The following is a 14,762-nucleotide window of genomic DNA, read 5'->3' as shown; positions in this document are numbered from 1 at the left end:
GAAAATGTAAATATATGTTTAAAATCTATACAGCGTTGTACGTTAGGTACAAAACATTGGTTTTATAGATTACCTGAGAAATAATGATACCGGTAATGATTAAATATAAATCCTTACAAAAGTTTTTAAAGACGACCGGAGGTACAGTTTAACTAATTATACAGTCAAAAGTAAAATCTTTTAACTCGTCTCTTACGAAAGTGTGCATAATTGTATAATGAAATTTGTTGGCGAGTGTTTTGGGACAAATTTTTCACACTGTGGACACAAAGTACGAAATTATGTACGCTGATAAATAATATATTCTATAGTATACAAGGCCATGTAAATCTTAAATAAATTTTAACTCATCGTGTAAAATTTTACGTTAGGAGGCGCAGAATTTATAACAATATTAACATTAAGGCTATTTTTAGGAAGTCGGTGCCAAGTCCATAATAGTTAAGTATTCTCATCGATTTCGTTACTGATTAAATTACTATGTTCAAAGGATGACGATTGTAGTTATTATATTGAATATGTATTTAATTTTGGCAATATTAAAATACACTAGATGTGAAAGGTTTATTTAAAAGTGTTGCAAAATTACATTAACATTTTGATTGTTTATAGTTATTTTCATTTACGTATAGGACTTTATGTTATTCCTTTAAATACATTTGTAAATTTAATTAAAATTCGCTTAACTATGACGAATCTACCTACGTAATCTATTCACAAATTGTCAATAACACATCAAGAATGTCTAAAAAACCAGGTTAATGAACACATCAATTCAATCATGTTCGGCTCAATCGGTACATCACCGAAGATACAGTTAGTCGTATTGTTGTGGACAAAGTTTTATAAAGTCGATGTCCTGGGTCTTCGCCTATCAGTCTCGGATGTACCGCGGCGCTGTATAAACCGCCTGCTCCAAAAATCCTGAATACATTTCAATTTTGCTATTAGCATTCGCTACGCGCGGCTCGCCCTAGGCCGTACGACGCACGCCACTGACACATTTCTGCTGTTACGTGCGTTTATTGAATTTAGAACAGTTTTGTTTTTTTTTAATCGGTGCAATAAACACTCTGTGACACACGTGCTCTAGGATCTTTGGTGTTTCACGGAAGAGGTTTACTTGGAATGATGAAGGTAAGTTTTTCAGGCGCTTACAGTTAACGTGCTGCTACGAAAAACACTTAAATTGGGTTATTTTGATTAAAATATAATTACTCTTAAAACAACACCAACATACATAACATAATCGATTGTGACTGTCATGCTTCATTCGTTGAAAGTTCGTTATGTGCAGTTCTACACATTTTGAATATTTATTCAAAATGTATTTACATTCTATTTAATATTCAAAGTGGTCAACCAAGTGCCATTCTCCAATTTCAAGAAGCTTACGGCCAATCAACTCAAATCTTTTCAATAATATTGTCCAATTTTTATTTGATTTATTTATAATCGAGCTATCTTCAAAACTAGTTCCAGCTAATAAAAAAACTTAATTATTCCTAAGCTTTTTAAATTCCAAACAAATATTTACCTAAAACACAAAGATCAAGTTCAAGGCTACCCGATAAACTCATTTTAGTTCGAATAATATTGAATAGGTACTAAAAATCTTTTAAGACAAAAGTACCGACTTTGTAAATAAGTGATAATTGCTGAACAAACTTGACTCATTTGCTAAACTGAGACTTATAGAGTTCTGAGATCGTGAAAAATAATAAGTTCGCATATTTGTTGAAGCTAATGAACTAAAAAAACAATGTTTTAAACGAAAACCGGTAGAACTATATCTGCTGACATTTCCAATTAAAAAAAGACGTTATTATCTTGGTTGGCGCGATGGGCGCAACGACAGGTGGACTATGCATTAATACTTATTGTAAAAACTTGATCAATGATATATAAAGCATTACTGAAGGTAATATGAGTTTGATAAGAAATCTTTTTGCTGTGTAATTTAATATATTACTTAATTATTACGACTTTGCTGGAGGAGTCGGAATGACTCAGCTTTTTGTCTTCTAGTTACGCTTTTGTGTACATATGTATATATATATTCATCTAGGTTTTATACGTATATTATTTTAAATTAAAATACATTTATACTTTATAATAAAATTCACCAACAGAGACCTCATAAAAGTGTTCAAGGGAATAAATTTATAATAATAAAAATCTGTTTTTATAAATTGCTTAAACGTAATTTAATTATCGAGTCCAATAATGTTTGCGTGAACATTTAAGTACAAAAAGCGAAACTGTGTCTTTAACATTTAAATGAAAATCATAAAATACATTTTACTTAATATGTAAACTTTATAGGTAATTTACTGATAAGAGATGCCCGGTTTGTTACTCTTTAAATTTAGTTACTTGTTCGCTTTATAAGATTTATTAGCGATATTCTTAATAGAATGGTTATTATTATTTATTCTTTGCTCCTGCATTTATTAAAACTTTGTATTCGTACAATTTAATTTTTACATTTGATTATTAAACATCTTAAAAGTCTTCCAAGGACTCTCCTTTACAATTCCTTGTGTGTGTTTTGTTATAAAATATACAAATTACCTTATGAAAACTACTTAAAATATTTATGGCTTCACTTGGATTCTTTCCAAGAGAGGACATTTCGAAACGACAGGACTTGTTTCTTAGACTTATAACGAAAACAAACAACTGGTAGCTAGTCCTGTGATTTATATGTCCTTCACTATTTGTACACACACCATGACATATGTATCTGTTAATGAAGTCATTGACTTAAGTTGGGCCTAATTATTATCGTCTGGAGGATTTATAACGAAAAGGATGGGAGACGCCACATCTGTTTCCGTATAACTAAATATGGATATGTGTTCAAAAATACAAATGGATATTTATTAGTAAAAACCAAACGTTTTTCAATAAATTCAGACGTTCAGAAAAAAGTGGAATTTTGACCGCTTCATCTGCGCATGTTTATAAACTGTAGATCAGGAATAAAATGAATAGCGAAGTAATATATTAGCCATTCTATTTAAATCGTTGATTAAATATGCAAATACACGAAAGAGTATTTTTCATTGTCGTTAAAGGGCAGGTTCAATATACAACCTACTCTATGGGCATGCCTTTAGGCTGTTCACATAGACAAGTTTATAAATAAGTTTTTTGCCCCTTTGATATACAATTTTGTTGATGATTAAATGTAAGATAATTTAGTGAATATAAACATAACATAAAATTTATTTAATTATATTAATATACAATTAATATAATTAGTGAATTAATTTATTTAGTGAATAAGACGTGTAAACATTATAATATGTTAGTTGTTTGTACGTCATACAAACATCGATCTATCGTAATTAATGTTTGATGATTTATTGTATCAAATACAAAGGAAAATATTTCTAATAACTTTATTTTTGTGAACACACAAACGCGTGTGTGTTCTTTTGTACAGGTCTTTTGTGTCATTGGGAGCATTGTCTTCAGCGTGCGACTCTCATAATTGAGGTCGTAGGTTCTATCCCCAGCTGTGCACCGATGGACATTGGCTTATTTAACATTCGCTCGAACATTGAAGGAAAAGATCGTAAGGAAACGGGCCTTAGACACAAAAAGGCGTGCGACAGTCACAGAAGACTGATCACCTACTTGCCTATTATATTAACAAATGATCATGAAACTGATACATAAATCTGAGGCCCAGACCTAACAAGCTTGTAGCGCCATTGATTTATTTTTTTATTGTATTTGGAAATAGCTACTTACATAATAATGATACTTTTAAAACCCTTTATCGGTGCGACCCAAAGGTTTCTCTATATTTTCACGTGCTTCCTTAATTTAGAAGCACTCTTCATAAACAACTTATTGGGGAGCCATTCGGTCTATTCAAAAGATATAAAGAAGTCACGTAAGAAACATATATAAGAAGCGCACCATAAAGATAGTATGTAAGCGTTTAAGAGCGTGTTGTAATTTATCTTACATGTAATAAAAATTCATACCAGCACCTTCTGATAGACGACACAAACGTATATCGAGAACCAACGGCAAGTAATAGTAATAGGTTTTATTTTATTTCGATATTTTGTTGTTTTTTTTAATGTCTTTCCATTTAGGTAAAACTTAACAGTTAAAAAAATTTATACAGCTTCTGCGAAACTTTTTACGATCGTAAAACAGCGCTGCAAATACTTGCAAAATTTCTCTATATTTCAGAGCACATAATAAACTCTTCCACAATGATAATAAGATAAAACGTTTTGTGTGAAATTCTTTGGAGATGGTATCACATTGAACTTACGAGACGGACAATGACTGGAAATTCCTGCTTACTGAGAATTGTAATAAACATCTATCCAGCAATTTAAGAGTCAAAATACGTTTACGATTTCGATTTTTTACTATACCTTTTCTAGATTTATTTACACAAATCGAATGTAAAGTATCTTTGAGAATTATTTTAATAGAAAGCTAGACTATTGTTTAGAGACAGACTTTTGAGAAATATTCAATAAATGATTCTCTGTTTTCTGTTAGAGATTATTTATCTCAGTTTTGTAACATGAAACAACTTGAGATCTAAAAACCTCTAACAAGAAAAAGGCAAAAGGTCGATAGCCCAGTTTCAAATCTTCATTAATAACGTATTTTAGGCGGCAATAGAATTTTTATTCTCATTTTGTTTGTTATATTAATTCGTGGGTAAAGGTTAAACAATATATTTTATAAATATTAATTATTACACAAAATAATTAATATATATATATAGTATGGAATAATAAAATTATTCATGTAATGACTCCAACTATGTAGTTCTTGTAAAAAAAAATTCTTAATTGATACGTGTAAAAATGAGTTTACACCAGTAACTTTGACAAAAACTATAAAGTTAGGCCTTCTTTTGGAGACTATTGATTTTATACTTTCTTAAGTAGGTAATAAAGATTTGCAAGTCTCCATTATATCAGCATCACCTTCCTTTAAAAGTACTATGGAACTCCTATATTTTTTAAGTCTGTAATGAAATAGAAATATAGAACACCTTAAATATTCGCTCTGCTTTTGCCAAATAATAAATGAAGAGTTGCGGAATGGTTTAACTGTAAGCCCAAAATAAATCTTTAGATTTACTTACTAACTTATCAATGTTCGTATTAATTTCTCCTTCCTTCAGCCTTTCTGTAACCTATTTCAGACTCATTTCAATACTCATTTTATGTAAGTGCCGCACCGATAAATTAAAGAACCCCGATGTCATATCTATACATACATCACGTGGACTTTAGAGACCGCTTTCAATGTAATTATGGGTTAATTAAAATTAATAAGACCCCGGTTCGTTTATCATCTATCTTGGGTTACGCCATATACCATTTTAAAATGAGTCTTGTACCATGCAATTTGGTTATGTATCTTATATCACCCTCCCACCAGAGGCGTTGTCATAATAAATGTCCAATAAATAACATTTATTCATACTTAATTGTTTTGATCTTTATGATTTTATTTATTAGAGTACTTAGTGCGGTAAGCGATAATTACATATACTTAAAACCTATTAAACAGTTTAAAGCATGTCTCATGAGCATTAAAATTATAACCTTTTTCGTGTGGCTTTTGTTTTCACCGCAAAAATCTTAATCGATATTTTAATTACCAAAAAAACGTTAATTACCACACTCAGTTGACAAGTTAATGTGTTGACTTAATACGTTAAAATACTTACAAATTAGAGGGAAAAGGTGTGACATGAAATGCCACCGCATTGCTTTAATTTTGAACAAATCAGTGCCTTCAATTGTTTTAAATTAAATATCGAAACGTTTGGCAATGTCAAATAACAGACGTATTAATTCCTAATCATATATGTAGGAAAAGCACGAAACATGGATATCAGACAAACTTATACAAAAAGGTTTTTTATATAAGTGAATGACATATTATGAAAATCTACTAAGTGTTAATGCTGGTAGTTAAACTTTTACTTAGATGAATCAGGACGAGTTCGTTGTACATAATGATACACAACTAAATTATTATTACTATTCATTTTATTTTATTCATATTTTGAAAATCATTAGAGACGTTTAATTACCAAATGGAAATAATACTTCTATAAGAAATTGATATGTTGTTGGTTGTTGGACACTATTTGAGATTAAAACGTATTTTATAAATTTATTGAAACAAAACATTTCGAACCGTGATTAGGTCAATTAAAACTTTAAAAAAATAAGTTTTATTATTCACAGTTTAAGACGACTTTATGAAGTTCTTTCAGATAATAAAATAATAATAGATCATTGTTGTATCGACTTTACAAAAGTACGCCATGAATCATTTTAAAACCTGCAAGAGTAAAGGATGCGAAATTGTTAATAAAGATCGTAATTTGGAGTCACTGTTTTGGATATTTTAATCATTCCTTTACTGAGAAAGTGTCTTCGGTTCCGTATTTTTATATTACAATGAATATTTATATGTTGGCCTATCACAATTGAATTAATAAAGAAAATTCTAATATTTCAACGATCAGCCTAAAGTTAGGCTTAAGTCTCAGAAACAGGATAAAGAATACAGCGGTACGACAAAGAACAAAAATAATAGATGCGGCTAAAATGGCGTGCCGCCTGAAATGGCGTTGGGCAGGGCACACATCAAGGAAATCTGACAACAGATGGAGCGAGAGAGTGCTGCACTGATAACCGCTGGCCACAACCCCGCGCCGACGCTGGGCAGATGACATCATCACCGTCGCCGGGTTTACCTGGCCGCGCCTGGCCCGCGACAAAGCCGAGTGGAACAGGATGGAGGAGGCCTATGTCCAACAGTGGACAAACCAAAACCTAACTAAATGATCATTCCTAAATTTAATTTCTTTTTTTGGAAATAAAGGCTATTATTATTATATTATTATTTATATGTTCAAAATAGACTTGAATCAATCGAATTGTTGATAAAATTGATAAATGTTATTCAATAAGCTCTAATTTATATCTCATTATAGCCTTACTTTGCCAGATTCTACAGCGAAAACCGTTTAAAACATTTGAAATATATACGCTATACAATACAGTAGATTTATAAACAAAATGTAATAAATTATATTAAACCTAAACCTTACGTAATGAATCGTTATTATTATTTAGGCATGAAACAGTTTCAATATCTAAAGATCTGTAGAAAACGCTGTGTGGTTGTTACAAAAATTTTATTGATTTGACGTGAACTTATTTGGATATTTGTTATAAATCAGTTATTTCGATATTCACGTATTCGTATACTTAGTACATATTGTAAAGTTTGCACTTAAAATTACTGAAACTTTTTTATCGTGGAACCCAAAAAACTTAAAAAGGCCCTTTTGGCGAGTGTAATTGTGCTTTGATTGATAGTTATGCGTTGACAGCTTGATGGAAACAACGTGTTATTAAGGTTTGGCATTTCCCAAGTTTATCTTCGGCTTATTTTCCTTATACTTACTACAGAACTACAAAGATCAATGATTGTATATTAATATGTATAATTATCTGGATATTGTGGGGTATTTGCATCATCAAGACATCAAATTGGTGGAAAAATATAATTTTGTTTTTTATATATAGACATTGGGACTGCATAAATTAACCAATCGACATAATTATCCTTCATCTTTTTAATAAAAATAAAATCAGTGGCGCTACAACCTATTGAGGTCTTGGCCTCAGATTTATGAATCTGTTTCATGATCATTTTTAAATCTAACATGCAAGTAGGTGATCAGCCTCCAGTGTCTGACACACGTCGTCACCTTTTTTTATTGTTTAAGACATGTCGGTTTCCTCACAATGTTTTCTTCACCGTTCGAGCAAATGTTAAATACGCACATATCCCGGGACGCGAAGAAGTTTTGGAAGTATTGGGATTGCTGTAAATGTTTACGAATATAATAACATAATAAAATACACATAATATTACATTATAAGTAAGATAGCCTTTTTACTAAGCTCTTGAAAGCTTTTGGAAGACGACATATGCTGAATATGGAGTCACAAAATCTCTCTTACTTGTTCACGTACGTAATTATTAAATCTAATTGATCAATTACATTGAGTCAGTGACAAGTGCCAAATGAAATGCCACTAGGGACCAGTTAGAGCGCGATGGCCATGACATTTTCATTTAGCTTTTACGAGCACTTTTATCGCTTGAGCTATTTCGGCACTTGCCCAGTACCCTTTACTTCCTGTTTGTGACATTTCTTTTTTTTCGTTTCTAAGAAATACATATGAACCCTCTCAGAAGTATGTCAAAAAGCAAAATATGATTTTCTATGTTTTATAAATACAGGAAAGATATGGGGTGGTAAAGATACGAATAAATGGATGATCTCTGATAATAGTATACGTACAGCACTGTATAGTTAATAGTGCTTAGGTAACAGTTAAAGGAAAATATTTTTTCCTTAACGAAAAGGTTGCATACCTTGGTAATAATTTTATCGTCAATCAAAAAGCGTTTAGCTATTACATAAAAAATGTCGTATAAAAGCGGATGTAAGTCAAAGCTATGATGTTCTATTGCCAACAAAACTTGGATATAAAAAGACCAAATGTAAACAGTCTGTTAAACTACTTGGTCCCATAGACTAGGAGGGTTTTTTAACTTTAAGGGGTCATAAGTTAAGCAAATATTTAAACTGTAACTGAATTCATTTTTTATGTAATAGGAGGCAAATGGGCAGGAGGACTGTTGTTAAGTTTTAAATTTATCATTTAAATTTAACATTGCCAGAAGCTCGCTAATGCCTTGCCGACCTTTCAATTCGAAAATACTTCATATTCAATCTAAAATTTGCCAAAATCTTAAAAGTCCAATGTTCGTTTCTTTGTTCGTATATCCATTTTAAGTTTTAAATTTAAAAGTGCGAATTCAGATTAATCAACAAATTTTAGTGCCTTGCCCATATCCTATCTGTTAAAGTTAATTTAAAGTGTAAAGAGATTAATTTAAAAGATACAGCGAACAATTTAAAATTATCGGTACATAAACGTTGCATTTATATTTTATTAATTAAACGAGTTGCGAAATTACAAGTTCACTGTTGAAGCATGAAAGTGGAAATACCCCTTACTTCAAATACCCTTTATGAAAATCAGTTTCCTTTGAGGTTAAAACTTTTTGTCTTTATTTTGAATGAAAAAAAAAGTGTTCTCTGTTAGGGTCTATGTCTGTGTCTTTAGGTTCTGTGTCCGTTCTAGTCCGCGCCATAACCGCGTTAACATAATTTTCGTACGTAGCGTTGATAGCTTCAAAAAGCCTAGAAGTTGTACCTGAAAGCAGACCACATGTAGACTGTAAACGTCTAGAGCTTTCCGTCTACATACCTCATATGGTCCGTAGAAAGATAACCTGTTAAACTTTATAATACAGTTAAAACATTGTTATTCTTAGGGACTGTTTCACAATGTATGGATAAAGTACTAAATAGCTATGCAACACATAAATTATTCGAAAGATAAAAATTCCGAATAAGATACTTCGCATTTCACATTTCTATCCCACAGTCATGAAACGAAAAATTACTGTTTATCCAACCAATAAGTAATAAATAGCTTATTTGGAACTTATCCGGACATTGTGAAACAGACCCTTAATAAATCGATTCTGATATTTAAGGAAATCGAGGGTAATTTACCGGCTACCAGAGGCAGGACTTAATACATAACATGAAAAGACAGTAGGTAAAAACACATAAATAAGATAATAAAAAAAAAATTAACAACATTTATTTTCTGTAGATTATATGTTGAATTTAATTCTAAGTTAATAATCAAACATATGAGCGTAACGTCAAGTTCCCGTGAAACCAAGGTATAGTTAGTGGGTTCAAATAGTTATTTTCTTCTTTTTTAAATGCTAGTAATGTTACACATTCCTTATATCGATTAGGCCGTACAAAGACATGGAAACACACACTGCATTACAAGTTAAAGATGAACCAGCGGGACTTTGATATGATAATGTGGCGCCGACAAGAACCTATTAACAAACTGTGTTCATTTACGAAGTTCCAATATTAAAGTAGGTATATATTTTTTTGTTATTGTAAATTTTTATGCCCAGGAAACCTAAGACTTTAAAATCACCAACATAATTTTACGTGCGTTGAACTCTTTTGTACCCAAAATAATAAAAATGGATACTGCACCTCATTTTATTATTTTTTTTACTAAAGCTCATAATAAACCATTACATTTCTCTATACTTGTTGAAAAACAGTATTTACTTTATAAATACTCCAAATTAGTAAGAATTATTTACAATGATTTATAGACACAATTATATTTCTTCAATGACCTGTGCTTAAGACAGTAAGTACTTAAGAATAATGCGGTGTTTTAAAAAGACATCAGTGATATCTCAAACATAAACACTTAAAGTTCAAGAGTCGAACCTTTTCTTTAAAAACGTCCGTATATCATTGGATATCTTCGCGGAGGTCGCCATCACATTCATAAAACGATCGTTATATTTTGTTTCGGTACTAAATAATTATTGAGGAATAATAAAATTGCGTAACATTGTAAACATTTTGTTTAGTTAGTTGCATTTATGCAATGTATGCAATTGTTTTATATAATATATAAATAAAAAAACAATAATTAAAAATAGAAAGTTTATTTCATTAATTGACGACGAAGCTTTTAAAAACTTGACTTATTAAAATATTATTTTATTTTATGGAATGTGTGTACATTTTTTAACATTTTTCTTGCGAGATTTTAGACGAAATTTACCCCAGGGCATAGTATCGCTTGAACAAACAAGTGTCTTATTTTTTGTCTTGTATTTTTTTGCTTTATTACGATGCTTTTCATGTTACTATTTATATCTACGTTGTTTTAGGTTAATTAAAGAGAAATATTTTTAATTAGATTATTGAAAGGTACTATTAAAAAATTCTGTACTTATTTCTGTAAACATGCACTTGTAAAATGGCTATTTTATATAAACAAAATGTATCTACTGGAAACAGATGAATTAACAATATATTTATCAGCTTGTGTGATTTTGCAGTCCCAAGCATTGAGCCGTTTACAAAAATTATTGATATTACCAAGACCCTTTTAAATTAATACACCAAAGTTAACACGGAAATCTTTATAGCTGCGTATAATTTAAAGGTGTTCAATGTTAAAAAGACAATCCATACACAATTTACTATAAAGGTATTTTTAACAAGTTCTGAGTGAACCGAATGGTTTTGAATTTCATGTGTAATTTAATCCGTGCATTTGTTTAATGATAATATTTATCGGCAACCTGTATTTTTCATAAAATATATATCTATATCCTCGTGTGTAGAACGTGTAGAGAAATCTGTATTTCAGGATACTGGCTGAGTAAATAAAACGAAATTAAAATAATATAATAATTAAAAAAAAAAAAAAAGTTTGGCCTCTGTGGTAGTGCACCTTTAATGCTGTAATAAATTCCTCGCTGTATTATGACACTTATTCCATCAGCGAAAAAACCTCTAAAAACTTGAGGGTCACCGGTACTATCTACTATGCACCAAGTTAAATCTTAATCTTACAATTTCAATGAATTTAATAATTGGTAAAGTAAAATAAAATTAGCAATACTAATTGTTCCTACTTAACTATATAATGCAGAAGATTTTTCACTTCTTTTTATTAAATGATGAAAGCTTAGGGCCATCAATAAGAGATTTTATTAAATACGATTGAACTTCCAAATTTCAATTAAAGTTCTAAGTTTTATAATGAGATGTCTAGCTAATATCGTAGACTATTTCTTTATTCTCCTTACGTTAAATTTTAATTTAACATACATTTTCCAAATTGCATTTAGTTCCATAAATCTTTTGATTTCTATACTTGCATTCGTTAAATTAGTTTAGCATTTTAGTATTTTATAGACGTCATAAAGTTATATGGCTTATCCAATTGAAAAGTGATGCATATCATTCAATTATATACCAAATATCAGTAGCTTATTGCTGTCATTAGTAACGTAATAAAAATGGGTCACGATTTACGTGGCATTTAAAGATACATAAATACAACTAATAAGCTTGTTATTTATTGATAACAGTATCTGCTTGTATACCTTTAATGATGATGAGGCAGACTATCCAAAGATCGTATTAATGTAGGAGGCAAATGATATTTAACACGGAGTTCTTGGCATCAATTGTTGTCGAAATAATAATGTGTCAGTAGGCAACAGTTCGATAGACGAAAAATATGGGATAGAATGTATAGATTTAAGTGTGTTTCCTATAATTAGGAACAGGTGGGAAAAAAAATACAAATTTATTACAAAATAATTTTTAAATTCATAATTTATACGTACTTGTTTCTGATGTACATGCACTTGTTAAATGGCTATTTCATGTAAAGACAATTTACAAAAAAGATTTATGTCTTTACCGATAACATTCCAACAAACCGATAACTACATACAAACGATACCCGGTTTTGTTCGATCGCGTCAAAAACAACTCAAGTGCGAATACAAAATCTACTTATTTGCAGAAATTGAATTTTATCTGCGTCAACGTAAGATTTACCGCTTCATCCACGCTTGTTATTTATTGTAATTTAACCTTTGTTTTATATATGTTAAGGTCCATTGTTGTATATGTTTATTTCGTGTAAAATTTATAGCTAGTGTGGCTACTTTTTGCCGCCTGATCGCTTGTAAGGGATTAATTCAATCCGGTGGGCTTGATATTTAAAGAAAGGTCTGAGAAACAATGAGGTGTAATAAATTTTAATTGTACCTATTTTTTATTTATTGGCCTTTGTATGAAAGTTTAAGGCTTATCGTGATCTTGTATTGATTTACTTTGTGTAAGTAACTAATTACGTAAGTCTACACTTCAATGTTGCTGTCATGTCTTATAAAAAGAAATGAATCTGTTTCACGATTATGTCAATTAAAAGGCAACTAGATCAGCCTCCTGTGCCTGACACAATCCGCCAACTTTTTGAGTTTAAGTCAAGCCGGCTTCCTCATGATAAACCATTTTTCATCATAAGTCCAACCGGAATCTTGGACAACCGTGGATTGAATCTACGACCTCAGGGATAATTCCACTAAGCCAAAACTGCTCTGTGGATACTTATATTGATATATAATTAATAAAAAACCTCATTGTATCGTTCATTGAAAATTTTGCTTAATTTTTTATTTTCATTCAAAAAGTTTTTTCCTAGTAGTTTCTGTACCTAGTAGCCTATACACGAACTCAATGTAATAAACCATCATTATTACCACCAACGTTAGTTCACCTTAAAACTGTACGAATACTATTCGACAGCGGATGATTTGAGCTGTAGCATACATTACTTTTCACTTTTTTTTTGCAATAAAAATCTAATTCTAACTTCAGTTTATTGACACGAATATAGCTAACATATATTTCGACAGCTTATAATATTTAACTTTAGTATTAATTCTTGCAAAGCTTTAAGTATGTGTGTAATAAATGTCATAAACATTTTTCTTTTGTATCTCCGCGGGATATTTTATCTTCTCATAAGCTTCAGGTTGCATTAATCTTTTTTAAATTAAATCCTTGGTTTTAAAACCCTTGTATAACAGAGTGCTACTCATATTAAATCATACGAACTATATTATTAAAAAAAAATCTTTTGGATGGAAGTAGCAATTTTGAATATTATGTGTATATTTTCACTGAATTCTATATAACTGAAGTATGTTTAGTTACAAAGTCAACACTAGTTGACAATAACTAAATCTTTGTGGAGCCTTGTTGCGTTTCTGTGTCATAACAGATAAGTAATGGAAGGATGGGAAAATAAGTTGGTATACAGTTGAATAAATTCGTTTTAAGTCTCAAACATATTTAATTTATATCAGACTAAAATGCTAACTATTGCCCAATTCATAAAATTCGTATTAAATAACTTTTTCTGCCAATGATCTATTTATTGATACAAATGCATCATGAGTAGAGAAAAATAGCGGCATAACATTGAACAACTTTTAGGGAAACGACCTTTAGCAATAGAACTTCGAAAAGATGCGGAGATGCATTCACATTAACAGGTCTATAGTTTTATTATATAATCGATTATTTTATGTATAAGTACATTAATTATTAAATGCCCTTTATGTCATCAAAGAAAAGTATTCACCCACTTGTTAAGTGATTCATTTGAACAAGTCACGATGTATTTTGTCACCGTCACCTTGTAGTGAACGTGTGTGATTTACATATTAAACTTGGCGATTGTCTGGCCGTCCATGTGGAACCACAAAAAGTGGCCATGTGAATCAATGCCTCTCCAACCCGGAATGTAAATATTTCATGAAATTTCTCAATTTTGGTAAATTTATCGGGCGTAACAAGGCATCAATTAAATTTTTTTTTAATATCCAGCGAATCGTAACATTCGTTTTAAAGTAGCTACAACACTGTATGGGTCTGTATGTATGCGTTTCTTTGATCATTTTTATTTATAAAGATAAAATTAATTATCAGCTATCGTACATTTTTAGGTTTAAGACGTGCGTACATAGAAAGAATAACTAGTTTTACAGCCCTGATTTAAAAACCTTAGGCATGTGATTCATACACTAAAGCCAGCATTGCTGTCATATTATATATTGGGATTACTCTTGTTTTCATATTTCTTTGTATTTGTTTCTTTATCATTAGTTGTAGTGTTACTATGTTGGTGAATATTTTCTTTATTTTAAATATATGAGACATGCAATGTGCATTC

At 30.5% G+C, this 14,762-nt stretch overlaps 1 protein-coding gene across 2 annotated transcripts in view; it reads left to right on the top strand.

Moving 5' to 3' along the window:
* Positions 1-850: 850 nt before the first annotated feature.
* The window catches only part of LOC110997413, a 32,454-nt gene continuing 18,542 nt past the window's right edge, over positions 851-14,762 (top strand). Inside the window, exon 1 of one of the 2 annotated variants that reach the window (XM_022265566.2) lies at positions 851-1,137. In XM_022265566.2, coding sequence (XP_022121258.1) covers positions 1,129-1,137 — 9 coding nt within the window. In that variant the 5' untranslated portion in view covers positions 851-1,128. The remainder of the gene's footprint in view (positions 1,138-14,762) is intronic. The other variant, XM_022265567.2, reaches the window with a different exon arrangement.

This window comes from Pieris rapae, chromosome 11 (assembly GCF_905147795.1).
Source record: "Pieris rapae chromosome 11, ilPieRapa1.1, whole genome shotgun sequence".
Classification (NCBI taxonomy): Eukaryota; Metazoa; Arthropoda; class Insecta; order Lepidoptera; family Pieridae; genus Pieris; species Pieris rapae.
The sequence above is the reverse complement of the archived record's forward strand: the minus strand, read 5'-3'. Positions and strand labels throughout refer to the sequence as shown.